This window comes from Mustela putorius, unplaced genomic scaffold (assembly GCF_011764305.1).
Source record: "Mustela putorius furo isolate JIRA1106 unplaced genomic scaffold, ASM1176430v1.1 tig00003836_pilon_pilon_pilon, whole genome shotgun sequence".
Lineage (NCBI taxonomy): Eukaryota > Metazoa > Chordata > Mammalia > Carnivora > Mustelidae > Mustela > Mustela putorius.
Window position 1 is genome coordinate 161,269 of NW_025421989.1, and position 27,823 is coordinate 189,091.

Sequence of the window (27,823 nt, forward strand, 5' to 3'; positions counted from 1 at the left end):
CCCATCTGTCCAGAACCAGACGAGAAACCACCAAACATCTGTGGCCTGGCAGGGGGGTCACCCAGAGTCGGGACGCCGCTCAGCCAGGACTCGAGTCCCCCACACGCCCACCAACAGCCGCGGCTCGCCGACAGGTTACGCGGGCACAGCCTGTATGAGGGGACGGCGGGTCCCGCTTCCGCAGTGTCCATGAAAACCACAACTGCCAGGCGAAGCTCAGCCCAGCCCCTGCCCTGAACCTGAGTGGGGAGGGCCCAGGGTCACTCCAAGTGTCCCCTGCCGTTTTGAGATCCTCTTGGAGCTGGCGGTCGGGACCCCTGAGCAGGCAGCCCTGGGCCACCAAACCCAGAGCTTCTGCGTGGAGGTCCCGTTCCTGAGGGCAGACGGGACGCCCTACCATGGGCTGCAGTCCTAGCCCGGGCCTGTGTACCACGTGTGCAAACACACCTGACCCTGCGTGACCCCCACGCTGGCGCCAGAGAACACACGTGTGACCAGCGCCCGTCAGGAGTGTGCGGGACACCCGAGTCCCCACCGCGGAACCCAGGCCTGTGCACGCACCTGAAGGCCCAGGCCCGGAGTGGGGCGAGGACCGGGACGCGCCGCAGGCCTGGGAGCAGGAAGCCCCGCCGCCCCCACATGCACTCAGTCACCGGGGAGGGGACGGTGGCAGCAAAGGGGCCTCGAGGCCCGGCTTCCTGCATTGGCCTCCTGAGCAAAGACGGAGGACGAGGTTCCCAGCCGCGGCGACTCGTGGCGGGGGGACAGGGGGGTCTGTGGGGTCCTCGTCCAAGCTGGGCTCTCCAGGACCCAGCCCTGGGCTGCGAACATCCCCCACAGCTAGCGGGAGGCACGGGCCGGCCGTGAGACGTCCCAGGATCCCGGTGACCCAAGGTTTGGGACAGAGGGGAACCGGCCATGATGCAGGCAGGGAGCCCGGGGGAGCACGTGGGCAGGAGGGCTGTTAGCGGGGGGATGGGGCCGGGCCAGGCTCTGGGCCGTAGGCCTCACGCAGCCCGACGGCACGGCCTGCCGGGGGCCCTGCTGGCTGGACTCTTGGGCCCCACTCTTGGGGGCAGAGGAGCAGCAGCACCTCCAAATCCATGTCCGGGGGAGCCCCGAGACAGGCCAGGGCCGGGTCCCCCTGCTCTCACAGCCAGGGTTCTGGGGTTTCTGCAGGCTCGGGGCCTGGCTCGGCAGCCCCTGGGACCCCGGGAAGGGGCCTCTCAGAGCCCCTTGGGGACCAGGCTCACGCACAGGTGGCGGCCGGGCGTGTGTGGGTTTCCTGCAGGACTCGGGGCACCAGCAGCACCTTCTCCCCACTCAGAGCCACCCACACTGGTCTCGTGAACGTCCCTGCCGCCCGAACGAAGCGGGCAGGCAGCCCCCAGGAGCCGCCGTCTCCGGCCTGAGCCCGCTGGGAGTCGAGTGGACGCGGAAGGGAGGCGCCCACTGCCCACCTGCAGGCCTCCTGGCCGTCCCCGCGTCCCGTGCCACACTCACCCGTCCTCCCACGGCTCCCCTGCAGCCTCCTCGGCCACCAGGATGTCGTACTCCTCGGCCGCGTACTTCTCCCAGTCGGACAGCTCAGGGCCTTCGCTGTCGCTCTCCTGCACAAAACACGTGTGTCAGGCGGTGCGGGCGCGGCCGGCACCCCACGTGCTCCTCGCCACACTCACCCTGAGCAGGGAGACCTGTTCCTTCTGCTCGTGGTCGAGGTACTTCTCGATGTTGAAGAAGGTGTCAAAGAACACGTTGGCGAGTTTACACCTCTTCAGGTCGCGGAGGGTGATCTTCCCTGCAGGACGCGAGACGGTTCAGACGATTAGTCCCAGACGGACGCGCGCTAGTCGGCGTCTGACGCGGCTCGGAGAACGTTTTCTGCCCAACTGGGCCTAAGGGGGCCGCACGAGGTGGCTGCTGTGTGGGCGGGAGGCTCCGTCGGGGAGCGGTGCGGACCAGAAGCCGCGGGGTCGGGGGGGGGGGGGGGGGGGGTGTCGGTCCCGTGTGCCCGGGGATGGGTCAGAAGACAGACAAGGACGCGGAGTGCAGGAACAGTCTCTGACCACCAGGGGGCACCAGGCACACATCATTGAGCGGGCAGGAGGCCAGGGGGAGAGCCCCGGCTAGGGGTGATGGCCCAGAACGACTCTCCGCGACCATAAATCCCCCGACCAGCATCCCACAACATGGAAACACTAATCCAGGTATCGCACTTTGGGAAAAGTCTCCCTCCGTCCCTTTGACCTCTGAAGTGTCCTGGGGTCCCTCCTTGTGCCACAGTTGGCCTCTCCCTGGACACAGGCTTCTCAGCTGAGGGGTGCCGAGAGGATCCCAGGTAGGATCCCAGGAGGGGGAGGAGAAGGGGAAAGGTGCCCGTGGCACCGCCCCACACCAGGAACTTGGGATTGAGGTCCCTGAGGTGGGAATCCAAGAAGCATAGGCAGGGAGACGTGGGGTCGGGGACATCTGCCTTCCTGACCCTGGCAGGACCGGTGTGCTCGCCCAACAGGACAGGGCCCTCAGCACAGGTGAGAGTCGAGGCAGGACACATGGAGCCTGAAGGAGACAGGGGAAGGTAGACAGCCGGGACACACTGTGCTGTCTCCACACCCAACAGTGACCACCGCCGGTAAACAGGGGTGCTCAGGTCACACTTGACACCAGCTCACCCAGTCCTGAGTGGGGTCTTGTGACAACATGGTTGGTACCAAACCTCCCCATCACCCCCGTCACCAACTCAGGGATGTTCATTCCCTGAGTGAGTGTCCCTTCACAAGGGTGTCTCTCACAAGGGGTACCACACCTCACATGGGGACATCTCCTTATATGAGGGAATCCCCTCACTCAAGGAAAATGTGCCCTCACACAGAGGCATCCCATCTTATAGGAAGAACGTCCCATCACATGGGGGGGGTGTCCATTACATGAGGGCGTACCACAGGGGGACATCTCACACGGGGGGATCCCCTCACACGAATACGAGCACATCTCACATGGGGTGCCCCTCACATCTCACAGAGAGGACTTACCCTCACACAAGTAGGGACACAATACCATGGGAATGTCTCCTTGGGTACCACCTTATACAAGGGGACATCTCATACGGGGGGATGACATCACAGCCACTGGGAGAAATCACCTCACACGATGTGTCCCCTCACACAGAAGGACATTCCTTCATGTTGGGAGGGCATCACATCACATCTCACAGGGGCGGGGGACAGAGATCACCTCACATTATGTGTCCCCTTACACAGAGGGACATCTCACACCATGTGTCCCCCTCACACAGGGACATCCCCTCACAAAGGAGCATCACATCTCATGCGGAGGGGAGATCGCCTTATATTATGTGTCCTCTCACACAGGGGGACATCTCACATGAGGTGTCACCCTCACACAGGAATATCCTCTCCCATTGTGTCTCCTCACACAGGGGAACATCTCCTCACACAGGGCATTACATTTCATGGGGGAAGGGAAATCACCTCACATAATGTGTCCCCCTCACACGAGTCCATTTCATACAGGGGACATCTCACAAGGGGGAGGGCATCGCATCTCATGTGTCCCCCTCATAGAGGAGGATATCCCCTCGCATGGGGTAACATCATATCACATCTCATGGTGGGGGAAGAAGATCACCTCACATTATGTGCCCTCTCACACAGGGGGACATCTCACACAACCTGTCTCCTCACATAGGACATCTCACACAAGGTATCACATTTCATGGGAGAGGAGAAATCACTTCACATGATGTGTCCCTTCACAAAGGGGAGGTCTCACAAAGGGAACCACCTCACGCAATGTGTCCCCTCACACAGGAGGACATCCCCTCAAATGGGGGGAGCATCACATCTCATGGGGGCAAGGGGAGATCACCTCACAGTACATGTCCCCTCACACAGGGGGACATCACATTTCATGGGGGGGAATATCATCTCACATTACATTTCTCCACACAAGAGGACTTCTCACATGGGGGGAGGCAGCATCACATCTCACAGGAGGAAAATCACATCACACGATGTGTCGCCTCACAAGAGGAACATCTCATATGAGGGGGCATCATAGCTCACGGGGGAAAATCACCTCACAAGACATGTCCCCTCACACAGGGACATCCCCTCACAGAAGAGCATCACATCTCATTGGGGGGGGGTGGAGATCACCTCACATTATGTGTCCCCTCACACAGGGACATTCTCTCACATTTTCTCTCCTCACACATGGCATTACATTTCATGGGGGAAGGGCAATCACCTCAAAGGATGTATCCCCCTTACACGAGGACATCTCACACAGGGGGACACCTCACAAGGGGGAGGGCATCGCATCTCACAGGGAAAATCACCTCATGATGTGTCCCCTCATACAGGAGGACATCCCCTCACATGGGGTGACATCGCATCATCACATCTCATGGCGGGGAAGGGACATCACCTCACATTACGTGCCCCCTCAGATGGGGACATCTCACATGACATGTTACCTCACACACACATCTCCTCACACAAGGTGTCTCCTCACACAGAAGGACATCTCCTCACATAAGGCATCACATTTCATGGGGGAGGAGAAATCACCTCACATGATGTGCCCCTCACAACGGGGGCATCACAGCTCACGGGGGGAACCACCTCACGCAATGTGTCTCCCTCACACAGGAGGACATCCCCTCCAATGGGGGGGAGCATCCCATCTCATGGGGGTGAGGGGAGATCATCTCACATTACATGTCACCTCACACAAGAGGACATGTCACATGGGCGGAGGCAGCATCTCATCTCACATGGGGGAACCACCTCACACAATGTGTCCCCTCACAAAGGGGAACATCTCACATGGGGGGCATCATTGCTCACAGGGGGAAAAATCACCTCACATGATGTGTCCCCTCACACAGGAGGCTATCCCTTCACATGGGGGGGTGGGCATCACATTTCACAGGGGCGGGGGGTAGAGATCACCTCACAGTACGTGTCCCCTCATACAGGGACACATCTCATATGATGTATCCCCCTCACATGGCCCATCCCATCACGGGGGTACATCTCCTCCCACGACGCATCCCTCACGTGAGGAGACATCGCAGCTCACAGTGAGTAATCACCTCAGCCATGTCCCCTCACGTGGCTACGTTCCCTCATGAGGGGTGATCCCCTCACATGGGGCGTTCCATCTCCAGGAACATTACCTTCGCTCTGCGGCTTCACCAGGTCCAGCATCTGGCAGAGGCAGTCCTCGAAGGGCAGGGCCTCGATGGCCATGCTGTCCAGCCTGCGGCACTGCTCCTCATAGAAGTACTCCAGCTCAAACATGGACAGCGCGCCGTCCCCATCCAGGTCCATGCAGCGGAACCAGTACTCGATGCTGCGGTCACAGGCGGTCAGCGCCAGCTGGGGACTGAACCCACTGGGCCTCACTGCACCCAGGGAGGACGCCCTCCAGGCCTGCCCTGCCCGGTGGGGACCCTGCCTGGGACCGGCCTTGCCTGGGTGGACCCCTGGTGGCGCCCATGCTCAGGCACAGCCGCTAGCCCTCGGCCTCCGGGAGGGGCAGAGGTTCCGGGGCAGCCATCGAATACGTACCTGGTTGGAGTTTTTTTGTCTTCTTCAGAGATCAAAAACCAAACAAAGTCAGCGTAGCTTATCTTTCCTTCTTTCTGGACTTTTCTGCCCCTGGGTTCAGGGTCGAGACCAACAGACAGAACGTAGTCGGGAGGCGCAGCGCAAGGGGAGAGGCCCCGCCCACCTCCGTGCGTCTGGCCGTCCCACGCTGGGCTCCTGACAGGGGAAGGCCTGGGACTGCAGACGGGGCAGGGGTGGCTTCTGTGGCCTCCGTCGCAGCTGCCTCATGGCCTCCGATGCCCCTACTCCAGGGCCCCCTCAGACGCCCAGGGCCTGACATGACCCACCAACGTGGGGCCGGTCCTCCCCCACCCCTTACTGATGACCTCATGCAAGAATGGTGTCGGCCTCCCGTTCTTATGACCTCACGTGACAAAGAGGTATGTCCCCTTATAGACGCTCTGGAGTAGGAGAACTCTGTGTGTCCCCCAATGACATCACATGACAAAGCTGCGTCTCCCCTCACGAGCTTGTGTGACAATGGCACGTGCCTCCCTTCATAATAACCTCCTGTGACAAAGATGTCCTCCCCTGTGACCTCACGTGACAGCAGCACGTGGCCTCCCTTATTTACGACCTTATATGACAAGGTCCCAGTCACGTGCGTCCTCGCGACCCGCCATGACCACGGCCCTCGCCCTCGAAAAGCAGCTCATGCTAAGGAACGAGCGAGACAGAACCGGACTCCGGCACCGAACCCCGGCCGCAGCCACCGGACGACGCCCTCACGACGTACCTCGTCACGGCCCCCGAGAATATCCTCTCGATCATCCTGCTGGATATGGCTGCAGAGACAGAGTCGGGCCGTAAGCCGCCCGCACACACCCGCGGCCGCGGCCCGGCAGCTGGTGCTCGGGAGTCGCAGGGCGGGGCGGGTCGGCTTTGAGACGCCGGGCCCCAGCCCTGGGGGGTGGCACCCGGGGAACCTCCTGTCCCGCGGGTGTCCCCCCCAGGGCGCTGCCCACAGCTTTCCCGTCCCGAGGATGGAGCCCAGTCAGAGCCGCAGAGTGACAGCTGCCCCGGGGGCGCCGAGACCGGGTCAGAGTGTGACAAGCGAGTTTCGCTCTCAGACGCTCTCGCTGTGCGGTCACGGCCACTGTCTGTCACTGACGTTGGCTGACACACGAGACGTGAGACCTCCGCGTCGGTCCGGACGCTGGGGCAGCCGTCCCAGAGCACCCCGACGGGGCGGCTCGAGCAACACAGGCTTATCCTCCCCCAGTCCCGGGGCGGGCAGGAGTCCGAGACCCAGGCGGGGCAGAGGTGGGCTCTCCCCAGGTCTCGCTCCGGGCCATGCAGACCCCGGGTGCTCCCCACGTCCTCACACGGTCGTCCCTCTGTGTGTCTGTGTTACAAACCCTTTTCTTGTGAGAGCCCCGTCCTGGGAGATCAGGGCCACCTACTGACCTTTGGTAACTGTGACCACCTCTGTAAAGACCCCACCTGCACTTCCGGGCCGTTGGGGAGTCCCGCAGAACGCGCCTCCCGCGAGGCCATTCTGGAGGGACACAGCTCGGCGCCTCCCCAGCCCGGCACCCCAGGACGGAGGAACGGAGACCGCCTCTTCCCCATCTCCCAACGCATCCTACGCCTCGTGGATGTCGCCCGATACACCATGACTGGGCGTCACAACAGGCTGAATGGAGCCTCCCCAGAAAACCACGGCCAGATCCCGACTCCTGGGATGTGGCCACGAGGCCGTGAAGGGAAACGGGTCTTTGCAGACGGGACCCAGAGAAAGCCCTGAGATGAGCCCATCCCGGATCAGGGAGGCCCTGAACGCAGCGTCTCTTGTAAGAGGAGACACAGACGCGGAGGACAAGCCCCGGGAACACGGAGGCAGCGACGGGAGGGACGCGGCCACAGGCCCAGGGACGCCTGGAGCCCCAGGAGCTGGAAGGACCCTGCCCTGGGACACGGCCCTGCCCCGCGCGGAGGGGCACCCTGGGGGAGGGTGCGTCCCTGCTGTGGGCGGGCCCGGGCTGTGGTCACCTCTCACAAGCCCTTCTGCAAACTCCCGTACAAACTCCCGTACAGCCCTCCCGGGACACGGTCCGTGACGTCCTCGACGACGGAGGCTCTGAGGATACGCCGCTGTCCCCTCAGGCCCGTCGGAGCAGCCACACAGACCGGGACCGCTCGCCCGGATGCGCACGTGCCAACACTGACCACACGGCTCCTCCACGGAGACCTGCCTCTGTGGGCTGCACGGGACGGGGTCAGCTCTGACCTCGTCTGCCTGCCTTCCTGTCACAGGGTCGCACCCGAGCCTCAGCCTGGTGGCCGCTAGCGCCATAGGCAACCCCGCAGGCACCAGCGCTCGAACGGCTGGAGTCTCCTTACGCAGGAGGGTCAGCACCCCGCGTGTGCGCTTCCGTGTCCCGTGTGTATCGTGACCCACGTCTGTCCCCACCCTGTGTGTCCTGCACGTACCACGTGTGTCCCTGTCCCTCCCGTGTATCGTGCGTGCGCAGCCTGCGTCTCCTGTACGTATGTCCTTCAGGACAGTGCACTCCCGGAGACCGGGGTACGTACGTCCTGCAGGAACAGTGCACTCCTGCAGACCGGGGCAGGCCGTTTCACACATCGGGCCGCGGGCCCGGGGAGCTGGCCACGGCCCGTGGTACTGGACGGGGCGGGGTGCCGAGCGGCCAGCTGCGGTCGGTCCCCTTGTCCCCCACAGGCCGCGCACTCACCGTGGTCATTGTGCCGGGCCAGGTCCTGGGAATCGATGAGAAGGTCGTGGTCCGTGTCCAGCTCCCAGAACTTGCAGTAAATGACATAGAAGTGCTCGTAGGAGAAGTACTCTGTGAGCTGGTTGATGTCCGCTTCCTCTTCCAAGAGCGCCACATTCTGCCAAACCAACCAGCGCAGCGTTTGTCCCGGCAGCCGGGTCTCCCGCGGGGGGGACCGCCCAGGGGTCCCCGGAGAGCCCAGAACCAGTCAGGCCGGGCCCGGGGCTGGGAGCTCAGCATCCAGGTCGGGAACGCGCTGCCGTCGGGACTGTGCTCGAGACTCAGCCCGCGTCCTGCTGGCGACACGCGGCAGCCCCGCGGGCACCGAGCCTCTCACAGCCTCGGGCCTCCTTATGTGGGCGGACGGCCGCCCTCCTCGTGATGGCCCACGTGTGCCCCGAACCCCAGTGAAGAGGACACCGTGCTCCCCGGGGCCGAGGGGTCATTTGTCCTGCAGCATGGGGGACGGTCACTGGGTCGAGACGGAGCGGGGAGCGTGCAGACCGGGACACGAATGGGCGACGGACGGAGGACGGACAGACGGTGGTGCAAGACGGAAGGACGGACACCGGGAGGAGCAGGACCGGATGGAGCAGGACCGGAGACGGAGAGCAAGGTGGCGGCAGGACAGCACGGACGGCGGACAGACATGGGGAACGCAAGCAGGGAGAAGGCACGGCAGAGAGAAGACGGAGAACGAACAGGAAAGAGCGGAAGACAGGACGGATGGACGCAAGACAGATGGACGCAGGACGGATGAGACGGACGCAGGACGCAGGACGGATGGACAGGTAGAGGGTGGGTGGACGGTCCACGGCGGAGGGCGGCGGAGGGACCCGCGGACAGAAGACAGATGGACGGGGACGGACGGAGGCCCACGAGCCCGCCGGGCGGCCGCCCACCTGCAGGAAGGTGCTCCTGCGGAGCTCGGCGCACGTGATCCTCCCCGACCAGGACCTGTTGACGGAGTAGAAGATCCTCTGTGTCACCTGCAGGAGGAAAGGCCGTCAGCAGAGCCGGGGCACGGCCAGGCCGCGGCTCCCATTCGGCGCGCGCCGGACGCTTGGGCTGTGCACGCAAGCGCCTCTGAACCTCGGGGCCGGCAGCGCGGTCACCCACGTTCCCGAGAGCCCAGATGGGCTCCCAGACTGAGCAGGAGCTGCCCTCAGGGAGGGAGAGCACACGGCTCTCCGGGACGTCCCCCACCCCCACCCTGGCTGGCGACGGACGTCCGGACACACGGGAGGCGCTGAAGGAGCTTGTGTCAGCGCGGGCCACCTGCCCCTCAAGACCCCGTGCCCAGCCCCGGGCCACCTGCCCCTCAAGACCCCGTGCCCAGCCCCGGGCCACCTGCCCCTCAAGACCCCGTGCCCAGCCCCGGGCCACCTGCCCCTCAAAACCCCGTGCCCAGCCCCGGGCCACCTGCCCCTCAAGACCCCGTGCCCAGCCCCGGGCCACCTGCCCCTCAAGACCCGTGCCCAGCCCCGGGCCACCTGCCCCTCAAGACCCCGTGCCCAGCCCCGGGTCACCTGCCCTTCAAGACCCCGTGCCCAGCCCCGGGCCACCTGCCCCTCAAGACCCGTGCCCAGCCCCGGGCCACCTGCCCCTCAAGACCCCGTGCCCAGCCCCGGGCCACCTGCCCCTCAAGACCCTGTGCCCAGCCCCGGGTCACCTGCCCCTCAAGACCCCGTGCCCAGCCCCGGGCCACCTGCCCCTCAAGACCCGTGCCCAGCCCCGGGCCACCTGCCCCTCAAGACCCTGTGCCGAGCCCCGCCCTGCAAGCACGACCAACATCTCATTCGTGGGTGAGAACATGGGGGTCCAGATGGGTCACAGCCCGAGGCCCAGGCCGCGCGTTCCCGTGGGTGCCCGGGTAGAACGGGGCCTGTGGCCACCGGCCGCGCCCGTGTACTCACGGTGGTGATGTAGCGAGAGTGGAACTCGGACGCCTCCTTCAGGAAGGCCAAGCCAGGGTGCGTGTTCACGACGTCCTGCACACGGAACACAAGACGGTACGCAGGGACTCGCACGGTGCCTGCCAAGCACGGGCCCCCGCGTCCGTCACCAGCCCCTGCCGCCTCCCCAGGGACGGGGCTGCTGCGCTCGGGTCCCTCCGGCCCCACGGCGGCTCACAGGGTGGAACCCAGAGGAGCGAGGCTGTGAATCCCCGCACGGCCCCGGTCCGCGACAGCGAGCCCCGTGATCTCCGACCGCTGACCATGACTCAACGCGTGTGAAGACACAAGGGCTCGCACCGAGGTCCCCAGGGAGGTTTTAGATGCCCTCGGTTTATGTGCTACGGTCCCGTGGCCTTTAGGTCTCATGCCGGAATAACCCTGGCACTCAGAACGGACGATCCGAGGACAAAACAACTCGTGTCTCTGTGGCCTCGTGCTCTGAGCTGCCCGTGGTCCCTCTGCTCACACCCCGACACCGCGTGGCCCACGTGGCTCCATCGCACGCACGAGGCTCTGGTCCCTGGGCCACCTCTGTGGGAAGCAGGACTAGGGAAGGGAGCCCGACCCCTGGCTCCCGTGTGGGGCCGACACGGGGGCGGCTGGAGGAGCGGGGCAGACGCAGACGCACCTGTAAGAAAGGCACGAAGTCCTCCTGCACCAGGTAGTTCGCGCCGGGACTCATGAGCAGGTGCACGAACTTGGCGGCGTCGTCGTGACAGCTCTGGAGGACCCTGCGAGGACGGAGGACGTCCCACTGGCGCCCACGCACCAGACCCGCGAGGCCGCCCCCAGCACGGGGACGGGGCGGGCACGGGCCCTGGACGGAGCGTGGTCACGCGCTGGCCCGGAGGGGACAGGACACCGTGCCACGTGCCTAGGGCTCCGCTCCGTCCTCTCGCTGTCTAGGCCACAGCAGTGCGAGCCCGTGCTGCGGCAGCTGCCCCGGGACACGCAGGGCTGGGGACACGCCTCCCCTCCTGGCACCCGCCCCCAGCGCACAGGCCCGAGACTCACTTTCTCCACATGGCGACGAACTTGTGGACAGAGACGGCGCCCGTGCGCTCTCCCCCGGCACAGCAGAACAGCGGCCCCTTCCAGTAGAGCGGGCAGCCACAGGCCTGCGGCAGAGGGGCACAGCGGGCCGGCCGTCAGCGCCTCCCGGACCCCCACGGCCCCTATCGCGGCAGCACGCTCCCGCGGGGATTTCGTGGCCGCCTTCCCTGCAGATGGCCGGACCTCCGAACCCAGCAGCTCCGCGCAGAGGAGCTCAGCGTTCCCTCCGGACGCGAGACGCCCGTCCCGTCCCATGCACCAGGGAGAGCGAGAAGCCCTTGTGCCGCTGTCACTTCAGGTGACAGGAACGCAGCTCAGGGACGAAACAGCCCACGCCATGCCCGGCACCCAGTCCGGCAGCCGGCGGCCAGCGGGTCCCCGGAGCGGGCGAGTCCAGCAGCGGCTCACGGTCCCCGCGGGGAGGGAACCGACGGCATCGAGCGAGGGCGTGGGACGCGACACGGATAATCCCAGCCACCGGAACGTCCACACGCCGGCACAGGGCGGGGCGTCAGCACGTGTGCCGAGGCTCTTCCTCCAACACGGGACAAAACGAACGCCGGCCGGGCCCACGTGCACGGAAAAGAACGCAGATGCTCCGACGGTCAATCAGCGGACTCGGAAGTCAGCTCTTTAAAGACCTAAAAATCCCAGCAGCCGTCCGCAGCCGTGGCCAGGAGCGAGACGGAGAACAGGAGAGACCAACGGGAGCCGGCCTCGCGGCCCCACACGCGTGAGGGACGCGGGAAGTGGACGCTCCGCTCCTTCGTGCCCACACGTGCTGCAGCGCCGTGACCGGCTTAACCGCTCCCAAAGGGACACCACCGAAGACGCGCACCGAGCCGTACGCCTGCGGGAAGCTGAATCTGGAAAACCACCGGGCTCTCGGCTCGGTGATGAGCCGCTTCCCCTGCTCTCTCCACCTGCCTCTCTACCTGCTTGTGATCTCTGTCAAATAAATACATAAAATCTTTAAAAAAGAAAGAAAAATAAATGTCTAGCAGCTCCGTGACGTAAACTACAAGGAAACCCGTCAAATCCAACCGGCGCCGCGGCATCTGCACTGAGCCATCCACACGGCACGGCCGGGAGACGTTGAAGACCGGGCTGAGCCCCAACGCCGGCTCCCGTATGAGCCGCAAATCCCGGCGACGGCCGGAATCCCAGCCCCGCAGCGACACGCGGCACGGCGTCGGGGCACATACCGAGGCTCACTCACAAGCCCCCACGGGGAGCGAGGGCGTTAAAAGCTCACTGCAGAGTGACGTCCGCGAACTCTTGGCACGCGCGAGCAAGGGGGGAAGACGGACCACGGCAGGGAACCGTGAGGACGGAGCCTGAGCCCGTGGAGCGACTCGGGACAGAGACCGTACTGCCGTTCCGGGGGAACACACGCGCTCTCGGCGAGGGTGGGGGGGGCTTCTTCCACCGGCCACGACGGTCAACGCACGACGCTTCCCGGCCCTGAACAGACCCGAGCCCGGGACAGATGCTCTTCTGCAGGAGGACGGGGCAGACGCCGCTCCTGACCTCACGGCAGCAGACGTCCCTCCCGCAGGGCACAGAACCTTCGGTCGCGAAGGGAGAGCCTCCTGCGGGAGCTGCAGTGAGCACAGGAGGACGCGCTCAGACCCTGACCCGGGCCCAGCACAAGGAGCACCCACGGGCGCGGTGCTGAAGACCGACCGTCGAGGAGGAAGACGCACGCAGCCCCCGAGAGCTAGAGACGGGCACAGAGCGCGCAGACGCCCGTTGGCTGAGAAACGTGGTCAGCGTCCGCGCTCATGACGGACGTGCAAACACATGTGCACGGACAGACCGGAACCGCCCGCAGGAACGAATCTGAGCCCGCGTGTCGGCCTGGACGTGACACGGAGCTTCCGCAAACAGCCGGGGGACGGAGCCACCGGGCAGGGTGGACGGAGGAAGAGGAAGTGGTGTGGCTGCGGTGGAGATCCGCCGCGCAGGGAGGACGGAGAGCGGCCACCAGTCCCTCAGGCCACACGCCGTCCTCCGGGAGGAACCGCAGACCCCACGCTCGCTCCCACAGGACGCGGCCGAGAAGGTGCGCAGCGGCCTTCCTCAGGATGTCCCCGAGGCAAGCGCCCGGGTGTGCACGCGCACAGCGAGGAACGGACCCACGGGCAGATCCACGCCCTCGGACGGGGGCGGTTTGGGGCCATATCGCGGAAGAAGCCGCGGCCACCACAACCACGCACGAGTTTTGGGCAGAACCGACAGAGCAGCGTCCCACGCCGGTGTGGAAGGCTTTCACGACGCCGCGCTGCGCGGGACGACTCCCGTGCCCACGGCGTGAGAGGCGAACCTGGACACCAACAGAGCACGGGCTGCTGACCGGGAGCCGTGACCGGGAGTGGGCCGAAGAGAACCCCCGGCGTGCCGGGAACACGGGCGCCACGCTCTGGGCGGTGTTCCCGTGCGTGTGTGGACACTCGCAGCGGGCAGGACGGGCGGTGATGGCACCGTGGCCCCTCCTGGCTCCACACATCGGTCCCCGAAGGGGTCCGCACACGTGAGGCTGTCAGCACCGCCCCGTAAGGATGCACCGGCGGGCCCGGGTCTCAACCATCCGACAGCTGGAAGGCTTTGGCCGTGCCCTACACTGCCGTTCAGGACAAGCTGTTCACCTCCTGAAGCGAACGGGAACCGTGACCCCTTCCACGCAAGACACAGAAAAGAAGAGTTTGTAGAAAGGCCAAATCGTCACCACAGGGAGGAAGCGCACCCTGGTGAGACTTGGCTTTCTATCGGTTTTTCGGAAAGATCTGCTCTTTGCAGAGTGCACGCTGGTGCCTAAACCGTGCGTCTGTCCCCACCGTGAGGAGGGGCGTGTGACCGCCCATCTCCGCATACCCTGACCCTGCACAGCCAGCAAGCCCGTCTCCGCACCCGTGGCTCCCGCGCCCGGAATGCGGCGTGAGGGCCATCGGGTCGCCCGTGGCCTCTCGCGCCGGGGTCCTCGTACTCAGCATCCGCTACGCCGTCGTGTGTGACGTAACAAACACCAACACTGGTCTCCGCTCCGCGTCCCGGCACAGCGAGTCTCAGACCCTCCTACTTTCCTAGGGACAGGGGTGCTGGGATCCCCAGTTCAGACACTGGGTCTTTCCCTGCGGTTCCGGACCCAGAGCTCCTGACTCCCGCGGGCTGTGCGGCCCGACACGTCTTTCTGCCGTCCTAACGAGGTGGCCCTGGGCAGCAGGAAGACCAAGGTGCCGAGACGCTGGGGACATCCAGCCCCGTGCCCTGCTCTGTGGAGGAACGCACACGGACACCAGGATCGTGACGCGTCGGGGCGACACAGGGAGGCCTACGTGGAAGTAAAGACGAGGGCAGCAGAATTTCGGGTGCAGGAGGCGTCTGAGCACGGGAGGGGAGGCGCCCGGCTCCAGCAGGACCGCAGCTCTGATGCCCAGGACCCTCCCAGCAGTCACCCCGTGTGCCTCTTCTCTGCCCTGCAGCTCTATCCGCCCCAAAGAGGGGCGTGCGAACCCCCAGGGTCTGCGGCACTCGCTCAGTGCCGCAGTGACAATCTGGGACAGGGGACAGGCGTCAGAAATGCAGCGGCCCGGGGGGCTGCGTCCCCGCCTTCTGGGGTCTCTGCCGTCCCCACGAGGCAGTACAAGAACGGAACGGAGCTCAGGTGACAGTCAGGGGTGTCGGGGACCGGTCTGCCTGTGGGAGCGTCACCGACGGGACGCAGGCCCCACGCCAGGGGGACACAGGACAGAAAGCCTGCAGTGTGACACACTCGGACCCCACGACACAAACCGGGGAGCAAACCGGTCCCCCGGGGAGCTCAGCACTGCTCGCTCCAACCCTGACAAGAGCAGAAACTCAAACCGGACAACACCGTCAGAACAGCTGCGTCCGGGCTCGGTCTGCACGTGGACAGGACCCTCCCCCCGAGGCCGTCCTGGCCCTGACTCACGTCCAAGCACAGTTTCCGGGACAGACGTGGAGTATTTCCCTGCCGACAGCAGAAATCGACCAGAAATCAGTAAGAAAAAGACATCCACGGAAGCTGCAAGTTTCGGAACAGGAAACAGAATCCTAAACACCCCAGCGGGCAAAGGAGAAATGACCCGCGCCGCTGCGAGCTCGCTGACGCTGAACGAACCAGAAAACGCACGGCCCGCCCGTGCGCGGGAAGGTTGCGGATGACAGGCCTCGTCGGCAGAAGACCACGGTGGGCCAGAGCGGCCTCGTGCCGGAACCGGACGGAACACGACGATTCCGAGGGGGCCGAAGGCACGCCGTCATCCGGAGAAAGCCGGAAGCCAACGTCACGGAGCGTCACCAGGAAAACCATCGCGGACGCAAGCAGCCGGTCCTTGGAAAAGGCCAGAGAAATGGAGCCCTTCGTGGTCGAGCCGGTGAAGAGCCCGGAGAGAAGACGCACGGGGGACCCACGGGCCGGAGGGGCCTCCCTACAGCTGCGGAGAGCGGGACTCGGGCGCCCCATGTCTCCCCGACAGGCTCAGCACCTCGGGGGCTGGGCGGACACGTGGGAGACACACGCCGTCGCGACCCCGTGAGGAACTGCGAGCAGGCCCCGCCCGTACGTGACGCACCGAATCGGGGAGGGCGTGTGCTGCGGTGAGTGCTGGGAAGTGTGTCAACCTGCGACGCACAGACCTGCTGCCCTGCGGCTGGTAACACATTGTACGTGTGTAAAAAAGTTTTAAAAATTTAGAAAACAATGAGATGCCACGAAGGGAAATCAGTTAGGACTGGAACGTACCCTTCCCGGAAAGACACCTCCGCAACCGCAGACGGCTTCCCTGCGGAATTCTACAGAACGTCCAAGTCAGAGTCAAACCTGATTCCAAAGAGGACGCTCCGGAACACCGACCGCGGAGGGGCGCTTCCGGAGCCAACCTGAGAGCCGCCCGGACGGCCACGGAGACGAGAATCCTCAGAAGACACGACGGCGAACCCCGGTCTTTGGCGAATGGTGACGTAAACCCCCAACCAGACCTCAGTGGTCCGCATCCGGAAGCCCGTGATGGAGGGAACGGGACATTTGTGAGAACGGGCTGCACGTTCGTGGTCGTCGAAGATGAAAGCGCCGTCGGCACACAGAGGAGGGCCGGGACTTCCGTCCGCGCGGGGGGCGTCTGCAGGAGGCCGGTGCCCGCACCCTGCTTTGCGGATGGAGACGCACAGCCCAGCGGGAGGACGTGTCCACCGTCTCCGTGCTCAGATCTGACCGAGCACTCGTGGCTACGGCATCTGCAACGGTGTGTGACCCAACACACGTCAATGACCCCGTTTGTGAGACGCTGGAGTGAGCAATCGGACGTGTCGTCCAAGACGTAGGGTCACAGGGGAACGCGAGACAAGACGCTCCTGACTGTCCGCGGTGAGGACAATGGGAAACGGGTGTGACGGGGAGGTCCGCCCTGCTCCCACCGAAGGGTGCCGAGCTCGGCAGGCGCAGGTCCCCGATAACCCCGTGGAGGTCGAGCCCCAGGGCTGGGGTGTGAGCAGGTGCACCCCTGGGACTCTATTACGGCCCAGGATCGAGCTGGATGAATGGGACCAGGGCCCTGATACGAGGGACCCGGGAGCCCTCAGCCCTGGCCTCCGAGTGAGGACAGCGCACACAGACGCCGTCTGTGGACGGGGAAGAGGCCTGACCCACGCGCCCTGACCGCAGACGTCCGGCCTGCAGAAGCGTCGGAAAGAACGTCCGCCGTCGTGGCGTGTGCGCGACAGAACCACCCAGCCCGTGCCACTTTCTCACCGCAGCCTGGACAGAGACTCGCGGCTGCTGGGAAACAGCATCAGAGCCGTGGGGCCTGAGGCCCGCACGTGCGGCTGGCGGGAGCGTGAAACGCTGCGGGGCTGTGGAAGCCACGTGTACAGGTCCTCCGAGAACCACAGAACTGTCTTGTCACCCGGCACAGCCACTCCCGGGTCGGCAAGTGTGCGCACACACACGCGTGCACACGACCCCACGCGTGCTCACACGCACCCGGAGAATCACCGCACCCAGGGACCCTCCCGGACCCTGACACGGCACGTTCACGGGGTGTTCGTGGAGGTCGCGGACTGCAGACCCCACCCGGCGCCCATCCACGGGGGAACAGGCACAACAGGGTCCGCCCACACACATGGGTACTACTTGGCCGTGAAGACAGCAGAGTGCGGAGACCTGCTGCCTGCACAAGGGACCCAGGACGCGACCAGTGCAGAACAGAGCAATGCAAGCGCACAGGAAGCGGACGGCGCGCCAGGACCTGGGGGAGGGCATCGGGTCTCTTGAGGGGATGAGAACGTTCTGGAAGCGGAGCTTGGTAATACCTGTGAAGTCGCCCGTGTCTTCCGTGTGTCTGAATTCTACTTCCATGGGGTTAAGAGGCTGACGGCATGTCATGCACGTTTAGCCGCCATAAAGAAGTGTCCACTGTCTGATTCTGTTCATGACGACTCTGGAGGACCCGCCCCCCCACAATGACCGAGGTCTGGCGGCAGCCTGAGGACACGTGGGGTGGCCTGGGAGGGGGCCGTCGGGGCAGGTCGGAAAGGCGTGTGGTGTGGACTGTGTGCACAGTTTCCGGGGAACACAGACGGCTCAGCTCAGGTCCCACACGGGAACACGGGCTGTGGGTCGCAGACCCGTTGCACCTCAAGGAAGCTCCAGAATGGGAAGAAACACGGACCGTGCGAAACACAGACGTGAAAATCTGTTCTACAAAAGCACGAGGGCCGTGAAGCCGCGGTGACTTGCACGCACACACGTGGGGGGACGCCTCAGTGTGACGTGAGGAAACCGCGCGCTGGGGAGGTCACGTGAGAACGGCTGCCCTCGAGCTCCGCGGGCCGGAGACGCGACCGACAGCCACGCCCGAGAGCAGCTCCACGGTGTCGTTCACAATGAGCCGCCAGCACTTCCAGTCCCCGCGCTGGCCCCGAGACCGGCAGACGTGCGCACGAGTCTTGCACACGCACACACACCACAGCAGCTCTCCTCAAAACGCGACGGATGCAACAAAGCGCTCACCTGCTGGGAAACACGTGAGTCACGGAGCGTGCCCACACAGGCCCCCGTCCGGTACTCGGTGACGCCGCGGGGGAGGAACAGCACAATGACTCGGTGCGAAAGACCAGAAACCAAAGACGCTGCACGGCACAGTTCCCATCACGGGACCTTCCCGCAGAGGCCAAACCGCAGCCCCAGACCACGTGTGTGTGTGACACGGCCAGGAAGGCGGGGCTGGGACCCCGCGAGGACCGCTGCGCAGCAGCGACAGGGCTCCCTGCCCTGATGAGGGGCGCGTGGGGACGCATGGGCCAGAATGTACCACGTTGGACTCGGAACCCCGGGAATCCTGCTGTGCGTAAACTCTAGGTCCACAGCCAGACCTGGAGGGGAGGGTCACTGGCAGCCAGGAGGAAACGAGAGGATGGGAAAAACGAGAAGACGGGAACCCACGACGGCGGAATCGAGACGAGAACATAGGGCCGTAACCCACGGCGCCGACCTCCGGGCTCGTCGGAGAAACCACGTAAATCCATCCCCGCCGTGAGCACACGAGACAGGAAGCAGAAGTGAACAACCCCGAAACGAGGGTCGCACCCAGATCTGGTACAGGTTCTAAAACCGATACAAGAAGAGGAAAAACGTTCAAGTAATAAGTGTGTAAGTTACTCCAACAACCGTTTTAGAACATGAACTGATGACAATTTACTAAAGAAATCAAAGCCCCAAACGAGCCAACATCGCGGGAGGTAAACGCGGAAGGAGTCCAACGTTCTGCGCGGAGAACCAGGCACCGCGGCCGGGGGAACAGCTACACACGCAGGAACTGTGCAGCCGTCGCTCTGAACCACCGTCGCTGAAATTCCACCAGTGACGTGTCAGCAAATCGGCAGAAATGGGAACCACACAGGGCCTAGGACGCCCCTTCTCGCGCACCTGACCGCCCGATGGCAGGCACGGGACCACGTACGCTGCTCGGCCGGACAACGCGTCAGTCCCGCCAGTATCCGTACGCTGACCCCGAGTGTTGAGACGGCACCGCCCTTACGGAGGGGAACCTGGGCCCACGACACAGCATCCTACATGCATGTGTCCTGTCACCCACGAACCCTACTTACACAACGGCCCCGAGGCACAGGGACGGGACGTGAAGTGACGCGCACGTCCGATGTTTGGTGCACTGTCCCCAGGAGGGTCCCGCAGACCCTCCCTGTGTTCCCACGATGGACCGACGGCCCTTCCCTGTGTCCACGCATCCCCAGAGGGGCCCACAGCCCCTCTCTGCGTCCGTCCGCAGGTCCCCACGACAGGCCCGCGGCCCCTCTGTGGGGGAGGGTGAATGCAGACTACGGCTCCCCCACAGCTCAGTGCTGTGCCTCTGCAGGAAGACGGGCACTAACCACAAAGCCCTGGCTGTGCGAAGCACAGGGAATCCTGCCAGTCCCTGCGCTAACACGTTCGTGTTTTCACTCCGGCGGCACAGACGCGTGAGGGAGTGCAGGACTCACTGCTGCTCCTTGAGTCCATCTGCTATGAGCAGGAAGCGTAAAAAAAACCCATCGGTTCTTTGAAAGTCTGTGAAGGACCCGGCACCGTGCGTGTTTCTGGGTCAGGCAGACGGCACGGCGTGTGGCTGTGTGTGCCCGGCTCCCACCAGTCACGCCACCGCAAGAAAGTAAGCTGGCTCTGCAAGCGCTCTCTGGGCTGCATAACGTGCCGGGTCACCCTGGGTCTCCTCGACGCTTCAGTGAGAATGTGAAAATCTGCTTCTTACCACCAAAACCAGCTTCTTCCCCAGCCAATGGGCCAAGCGGTTTCAGCTCTGGGCAAGCCCACGGTCTCGGACGGACGTTCGCACAGGTAACAGATGCGGCAGCCGGAGGTCGGGCCGTTTTGCTGGCCGAGTTCTGGAAGAAACATGACAGGGCGCGGGCGGGATCCGTGGGAACACGGCCGCAGAGGAATGCCGACCGCGGGAACCCTGCTGTTGGCGCAGGGCAAGGAGCCGTGCGTGTGGAGCCACAGGAAGTCAGCGAGAGCCAATGGTCGACACAGAAGAGGCTGTGAGGGAAACTCAGACGCGTCCCAGAGGACGTGATGCCACAAACAAGCTTCATGGAAGAGAACTCTCTGAGACATTTCACAACGTTGAAAGCACAAAGGGTTCGAGGTTGGAAGTGAGCCAGACTCAGGAGCAGGACAAGAGCCAGGCACAGAAGAGGGGCTCACGCTACCGTACACCAGGGACACAGGGACGAGCCCCACTCCAGCATCATTTGCTAAGGTTTTACTAAGAAGTACAACACCGGCTTTTAGAATTTCTGGCATTTTAACTGACAGTGCAGCCAATTTTGGTTTCCCCATGCATTTATAAGAAACCACAGGAAAGTTTCTAATGTCTTGACAAACACTTTTGACTTCCCCCGGATAACACAGACCTGCATGGCTTCGGCTTGCGTGGTCAGTAGCGTTTACAGTCCATGCTATGGTACAAAGCGAAGACCGCCTGGACAGACACGGCATGAGCACCACGATACCATGTTCGCTGAGAACACACCCACGTGTAGGGCGGCGTGCTACGTTCTCCCTCAGCAAAGCATGAAATTAGTTATGTATGTACATTTCCATATTATGTGTGCACTTCGTAACCTACTTTATGTCCATACGTTTGCTCGTACTGAAAAACAAAACAGTAAAACACTAAACCAAAACCGTGACCACCATTCCTTCTGGGCAGAGGAAAAGAACACGGGGAAACAGGCACAGACTGTGTACTTCTCTGAATATATCTGATTTTTGGGTTTGGCCTTGGAACCATGCATGTTTTCACACATTTATAAAACAACACTTAAAAAAAACGTGACGAGCCCAATTCACAAAGGAAGAGAACATTTCTGAACTCATGCGCTAAGACAAGTATTACTCTAACATCAAAAGCAGACAAAGGAATCACAAAACTGCAATCAGTGCTTTTTATGAATATGAATGGAGCAAAAATCATCAACGAAATCCGGGCAAACGGAATCCAGGAACACAGAAAAACGACTGTTCCCCTGGGCCACATGGGACGTGCTCCAGGAATGCAAGGTTGGTTTAATGCTGGCACGACCGGCTCGCAGAATACACTGTATCCGTAGAATGAAACACCAAAGCCATCCGCGCAGGTGCAGAAAAGGCTGGGACCAATCCAACATCCTTTCCAAATAAACACTCAGCACACGAGTGATGGAAAGAAACGTCCTCAGCCTGATAAGGATGCTGTGAAAACCTCACAGGTACATCACGTTTCGTGGTGGAGGAGCGGATACTCTCCCCACAAGGGAGGCAGTGACTCAGGATACCCCACGCTCCCACTTCTCTCCAGCGCCACGCGGGAGGTCTCCCAGAGCAGGCAGGCGTGGGGCGGAAACAGCAGACACACACCCCGGGAAGGAAGAAGCGCACTGATTCCTGCTTGTCGGTTCCTAGTCTATGGAATGTTAACGGATGCACCAAGCGACATTACAACACATACGTGAGTTCGTGAGGACACGGGACACGAGAGGAACACACAATAGTCAACTGCATTTTTACACACTTGCAACGAACAACCTGAACATCAAGTTTCAGAAACAATCCCACTGGTAAACCACCCGAAAGAATAAAAAGCTCTAACACATTCAACAAAAGGCGTGCAAAGCACACTTACAACCCCAGAGCGCTTCTGAAAGGCAAAGTGCGATTACAGGGAGAGAAGCTTCTGGACGTGGATCAGAAGACCGAACATGGAGATGGCAGCGATGTGCGAACTGAGGTACCGACCAACATGACCCTTACCAGCGGAGCTGCTGGCCTCTCTGGAGAAACCAACGAGCTGACCCTAGAAATCACACGGCCTGACAAGGAGCCCCAGGGAGCCCCGGCCATCCCGAACAAGAACAAAGTCGGAGGAGCGACACTTCCCTGTCCGAAAACTTACTACCGAGCAACAGTGATGAAGACGGTACTGTCTTGGCTGAAAAACGGAAACACGGGTCTACGCGGCAGAGTGAGAACCCAGCGATAAACCCTCATTTCACGATCAACTCATTTCCCGTGAGGGAGACCCGTCCATGTCCCCCGCAGACATGGTGCCGGACGCCTTGGTCTGCACTCGGAGAAGACAAAGTTGTGCCCCAACGTCGCTGCTGACAAAGGCCAACTTGAAACAAACCCGAGACATACGCGTGAGAGGTGGAACTAGACGACCCGCAGGAACAGGAAGACTACATCTTTGTGACCTTAGGTCTGGTGAGGTTTCTCCAGTAGGACAGCAAAAGCACAAGAAACAAAGGCAGAAGTAGAGAAAATGAAGCGTGTCACAACGAAATCCTAAATGCCACCCAAGCGTGTACAATGACCCAAGCGCTGGAAGTAAGTGCGCACCAGCATCTGGTCACAGACTGGTGTCGACGACACACAATGCCTTCTTAGAATTCAACACCGGCACGACAACCCACTGAGACGCGGGCAAAGATGCGCAGACACTCGGGCAGAGACGTACAACGGCCAACGAGCACGTGGAGGGTCGCGCACGATCGTCCGCCGGCAAGGAAACCACACATCAACCGCAGAAGGAGACACCGGTGCCCGTGCACCAGGGTCAGCGTCTCTCATCCGAGAAGGGGACACGGCGCCACCTCTCTCACGGCCGGTGGGCACGGACACGGTGCGGGTGTTTGGAGACGGTTCGTGGTCCCACAAGCAGCTGCACAGCATTCCGCGTGACCCCGCACGACCGGTCCTGGCTGCGCACCCAAGAGAAAGGTCACGTGTGCACAAGACACCCCTGGGTGCGTGTTGACAGCAGCCGGAACAACAGAAACACCCACGAACGGTCGACTGGGTAAATACCGAACGTCAGCGTGAGGAAGGACACGCAAATGCGTGCCACCCTGGGAGCACGTTCTGCAAAGGCGCTTCATGCGGGGAGTCCCAGCCGGGAAACCGTGTGTACGCGATGTCCACCACGGGCCGACGCACAGAGACGGGAAGCTGGGTCGCGGCTTCCTACGGACCAGGACGCAGGGAGGCAGGCAACCGTCTCGGAGGGAAGACTGTGTCCTATAGCAAAGCCCGGGGACGACCGCACGGCTCTGTGAGGACGCGAACACCACTGAGCGCTGTGCTCTAGAAGGCCGGCTCCCGCAGCGCGTGACCTCTCGAAGGCCGGCTCCCGCAGTGCGTGACCTCTGTCTCAGGGGCTGCGGGACAGACGGAAAGGCAGACCCCAGACACGGGAAGCAAAAGGAACAAGAAACTGTGTAGCAGCTGGAGGAGAACGTTCCAGCGCGGCGCACACACCGGCTACCGGCAGCCAAAGAGGAGAACGTTCTCGCGCAGCACACCCAGCAGGGTCCCCGGCGGCCAGACAGGAGGACATTCCCATGCCATGCGTGCGCCTGATGCGTGCAGACGACCCGGCGGCCCTGGAGGAGAACGTTCTCGCACCGTGCACGCACCAGGCGACCCAGTGGCCGCAGAGGACGTCATTACCGTACTGCGTATGCACCAGGCGACCCAGTGGCCACAGAGAATGTTCTCGTGCTGCACACGCACACAGCGCTGGCTTCCAGATCACCGAGACGAGCACGGGCACGGGAGACACGGGCACAGGAGACACGGGCACGGGAGAGGGATAGGGAAAGAGAAAGCAGGAGGCACGCTGGCCCCACAGGACAGGAACAAGGGACACGCACAGACCCTGGGGAACGCGGCACGCTGAGCTGACAACCGCCTTCTCCTGCAGCGCGACCACCATGGGCCCCGCGGACAGGCCAAGTCACAACCCAGGAGGCGCCCAGGTGCAGTTGGCGGCCACTCGGAGAGCAGGATGGGCTGGGCCACCAGGAACCCTCGCGTGCGGCCACGAGCTCCTGCTGCAGTGCTGCCGCGGAGCTGACCTGGGCTCTGTGACTGGGGAGGGCGAGATCCCCCGTTCCTGCAAGCACACTGCGGTGGAGTGGGCACCGAGGGGCGGGTCCTGAACACAGCACTCGTCGGGGGGACGCATGAGTGGCTGGGGAGGAGACCCCGGCAGGACGACACACAGACACTGCACGGCCACGTCCCACGTGCACGCACCCGCACGGACAGCCCAGGGACGCATCCACACAGACACCCAGGGACACGCTGTCCGGACGAGACCGCAGCGGGACACAGCATGGCGGCGGAGCTGGGAGTCACACGCCGCACAGAGCACACAGGGACTGGGCCGCGTGTGCACACACTCCAGAGAAACGGCACCTCGCCCGGGGCAGGCACGGAGCCACGTGGGTGCACGGGAAGGCCTGCGTTCAGCCTCTGGAGACGCTCCCTGGAAGACGCAGGCATTAACCCTCGCTGACCCGGACCGTGACCCGGGATGTGCGTCTGTTAGGATGGAGGACCGACGTTCCCAGAGAATCCTACCAGAGCTTCAGAATGGAAGCAAGTAGGAACCAGAGCACCAAGCCGCACACTCGTGGGGGCCCACCTTGGCCACTCGGCCCATGTCCTCCATGGTGGCTCTCTCGTGGGGAAACTGCGCGAAGGTCCGTTCGATCTTGGTGATGACGGCATCGATGTTCACCGTGTCCTTGGGACGGCCTCTGGGAAAGTAGAACGTGGGAATGTTTTGGCTCGTGGCGGGTGGCAGGGGCTCTTCCTTCTTTGTCGGAACCTAGGGTGGAAAACAGCACCGGCATGAGAACCTGTAAGCCTCCATGTCTTCGCACTCACGCGCCGTTAGCAGGGTGACCTGGGGGAAAGTAATCGCACCGAGCACCTCTGACCCGAATCTGGACACACGACTGCCGACGATGCTCGCAGGAGGTCACACAACCCACAAGTGGGCGCCACACCCACCGTGGGCCCCATGCCGCCGAGCCTCCTCCAGTCCTGCCTTGGGTGTGGCCCCTCAGGACAGGGACTGGAGACGCCCAGATGGACAGACGGGCTGGCACACATGCTTGTGGAGAACCTGCCCGGAGTCCTCCCGGGGGTCAGGACCAGACGGATGGCCACTAACGGGCACGTGAGTGCGTGCAGGAACGGCCTAGCTCACGTGTGCAGCGTACACAGGAGTCACCTGTTTCCACGGGACCCGTCGTGGAGCGGGACACGCCCACCACGCCAACCTGCGGGCGCCTCGCAGAGAGAACCGGGCCCACGGCCATGTCCTCGTCTCAGACAACAGCACACAAGCCACAGCTTATGGTTCCCCTGCTCCCCGGTCGTGGCCCAGCACACAGTCCGGTCCCCTGCTCCCCGGTCGTGGCCCAGCACACAGTCCGGTCCCCTGCTCCCCGGTCGTGGCCCAGCACACAGTCCGGTCCCCTGCTCCCCGGTCGTGGCCCAGCACAGAGTCCGGTCCCCTGCTCCCCGGTCGTGGCCCAGCACACAGTCCGGTCCCCTGCTCCCCGGTCGTGGCCCAGCACAGAGTCCGGTCCCCTGCTCCCCGGTCGTGGCCCAGCACACAGAGTCCCCTGCTCCCCCTGGCCCAGCACACAGTCCGGTCCCCTGGTCGTGGCCCAGCACACAGTCCGGTCCCCTGCTCCCCCGTCGTGGCCCCCTGCTCCCCGGTCGTGGCCCAGCACACAGTCCGGTCCCCTGCTCCCCGGTCGTGGCCCAGCACAGAGTCCGGTCCCCTGCTCCCCGGTCGTGGCCCAGCACAGAGTCCGCTCCCCCCCTGCTCCCCGGTCGTGGCCCAGCACACAGTCCGGTCCCCTGCTCCCCGGTCGTGGCCCAGCACACAGTCCGGTCCCCTGCTCCCCGGTCGTGGCCCAGCACACAGTCCGGTCCCCTGCTCCCCGGTCGTGGCCCCCTGCTCCCCGGTCGTGGCCCAGCACACAGTCCGGTCCCCTGCTCCCCGGTCGTGGCCCAGCACACAGTCCGGTCCCCTGCTCCCCGGTCGTGGCCCAGCCCACACAGTCCGGTCCCCTGCTCCCCGGTCGTGGCCCAGCACACAGTCCGGTCCCCTGCTCCCCGGTCGTGGCCCAGCACACAGTCCGGTCCCCTGCTCCCCGGTCGTGGCCCAGCACACAGTCCGGTCCCCTGCTCCCCGGTCGTGGCCCAGCACACAGTCCGGTCCCCTGCTCCCCGGTCGTGGCCCAGCACACAGTCCGGTCCCCTGCTCCCCGGTCGTGGCCCCCAGCACAGTCCGGTCCCCTGCTCCCCGGTCGTGGCCCAGCACACAGTCCGGTCCCCTGCTCCCCGGTCGTGGCCCAGCACACAGTCCGGGTCCCCTGCTCCCCGGTCGTGGCCCAGCACACAGTCCCGGTCCCCTGCTCCCCGTCGTGGCCCAGCACACAGTCCGGTCCCCTGCTCCCCGGTCGTGGCCCAGCACACAGTCCGGTCCCCTGCTCCCCGGGTCGTGGCCCAGCACACAGTCCGGTCCCCTGCTCCCCGGTCGTGGCCCAGCACACAGTCCGGTCCCCGTGCTCCCTGGTCGTGGCCCAGCACACAGTCCGGTCCCCTGCTCCCCGGTTGTGGCCCAGCACACAGTCCGGTCCCCTGCTCCCCGGTCGTGGCCCAGCACACAGTCCGGTCCCCGTGCTCCCCGGTCACAGTCCACGACGGCCCCCGTGCTCACAGGTCACTGCGCAGCACACAGTCCCTGTGCTCCCCGATCACTCCTCAGAGACAGTCTTCCATTATCCTCAGTAACTCACGAGGGTCGGTCCCCGCTGTCCTCGGTCCCACGTCAGGACGGACCTGGACCTCCTCAGTCACACGTCAGGACAGTCCTGTGTCGTCTTCACTCACACGTCAGGCCCGTCATCCGCTCACTCCCTCACTCCTCAGGGCTCAGAACCCGCCCCCCACCCCGACGTGTCCCCTGTGCAGCCACCGTGGGAGCCGACAGAGTCAGACACGCCCGTGTCCAGCTTCCAGGGCCGCCGACCTCCGACCTGCATATGGAGAGCTAGTGGACGCAGCAGTGCACGGAGAGATGCAAACCAGGGGGAGCTCAGTGCCGGGGGGTGAGGCAGGGGAGGAGGGAACGGGACAGAGGGAGGAGGGAGGGAGGAGGCGGGCGGGAGTCTCCGGAGGAGAGAGGAGGGGGAGGAGGGAGCGAGCAACTGTGCTGTGCAAACCCAGGTCCTCCGCGGCCCCGTCTCCCCATCCCCCATCGGCGGGAAGCCTTCCGTCCGCGGTCGCCACCCTCCCCTTCCAAGACCCTGGCGTGGGAGGAGGGTTCCTGCTCAGACGGCGGGAGAACCACGGCACCCCTGCACCCGGGGAGGGGCAGGTGTCACCGGCTGTGGCACACACCCGTCACTGCCTGCCTCAGGGCCTTTGCACGCACGACCCCGGACGCCACCACAGTCCCTCACGCGCTTCACCAAAGACCCACTCGGATCCCACCGGCCACAAAATCCACCCACCCCCATGCCGACGCTCCTCCTCGGAGGGGTCACGGCTCCTCGGAGG

At 63.7% G+C, this 27,823-nt stretch overlaps 1 protein-coding gene across 4 annotated transcripts in view; it reads right to left on the reverse strand.

Annotated features, from left to right (window-relative positions):
* PPP2R3B (protein phosphatase 2 regulatory subunit B''beta) overlaps window positions 1-27,823 on the reverse strand; it is a 43,854-nt gene that overhangs the window by 2,581 nt on the left and 13,450 nt on the right. For 2 of the 4 annotated variants that reach the window (XM_045089235.1, XM_004768347.3), the window contains exons 2-12: window positions 24,885-25,070; window positions 11,344-11,447; window positions 10,958-11,060; window positions 10,288-10,362; window positions 9,274-9,360; window positions 8,333-8,489; window positions 6,373-6,421; window positions 5,598-5,687; window positions 5,204-5,379; window positions 1,680-1,798; window positions 1,504-1,610 (exon numbers count right to left, since the gene is read on the reverse strand). In XM_045089235.1, the coding sequence (XP_044945170.1) occupies window positions 1,504-1,610; window positions 1,680-1,798; window positions 5,204-5,379; window positions 5,598-5,687; window positions 6,373-6,421; window positions 8,333-8,489; window positions 9,274-9,360; window positions 10,288-10,362; window positions 10,958-11,060; window positions 11,344-11,447; window positions 24,885-25,070 (1,253 nt within the window). The remainder of the gene's footprint in view (window positions 1-1,503; window positions 1,611-1,679; window positions 1,799-5,203; window positions 5,380-5,597; window positions 5,688-6,372; window positions 6,422-8,332; window positions 8,490-9,273; window positions 9,361-10,287; window positions 10,363-10,957; window positions 11,061-11,343; window positions 11,448-24,884; window positions 25,071-27,823) is intronic. The other 2 variants (XM_045089236.1, XM_045089237.1) reach the window with 2 other exon arrangements.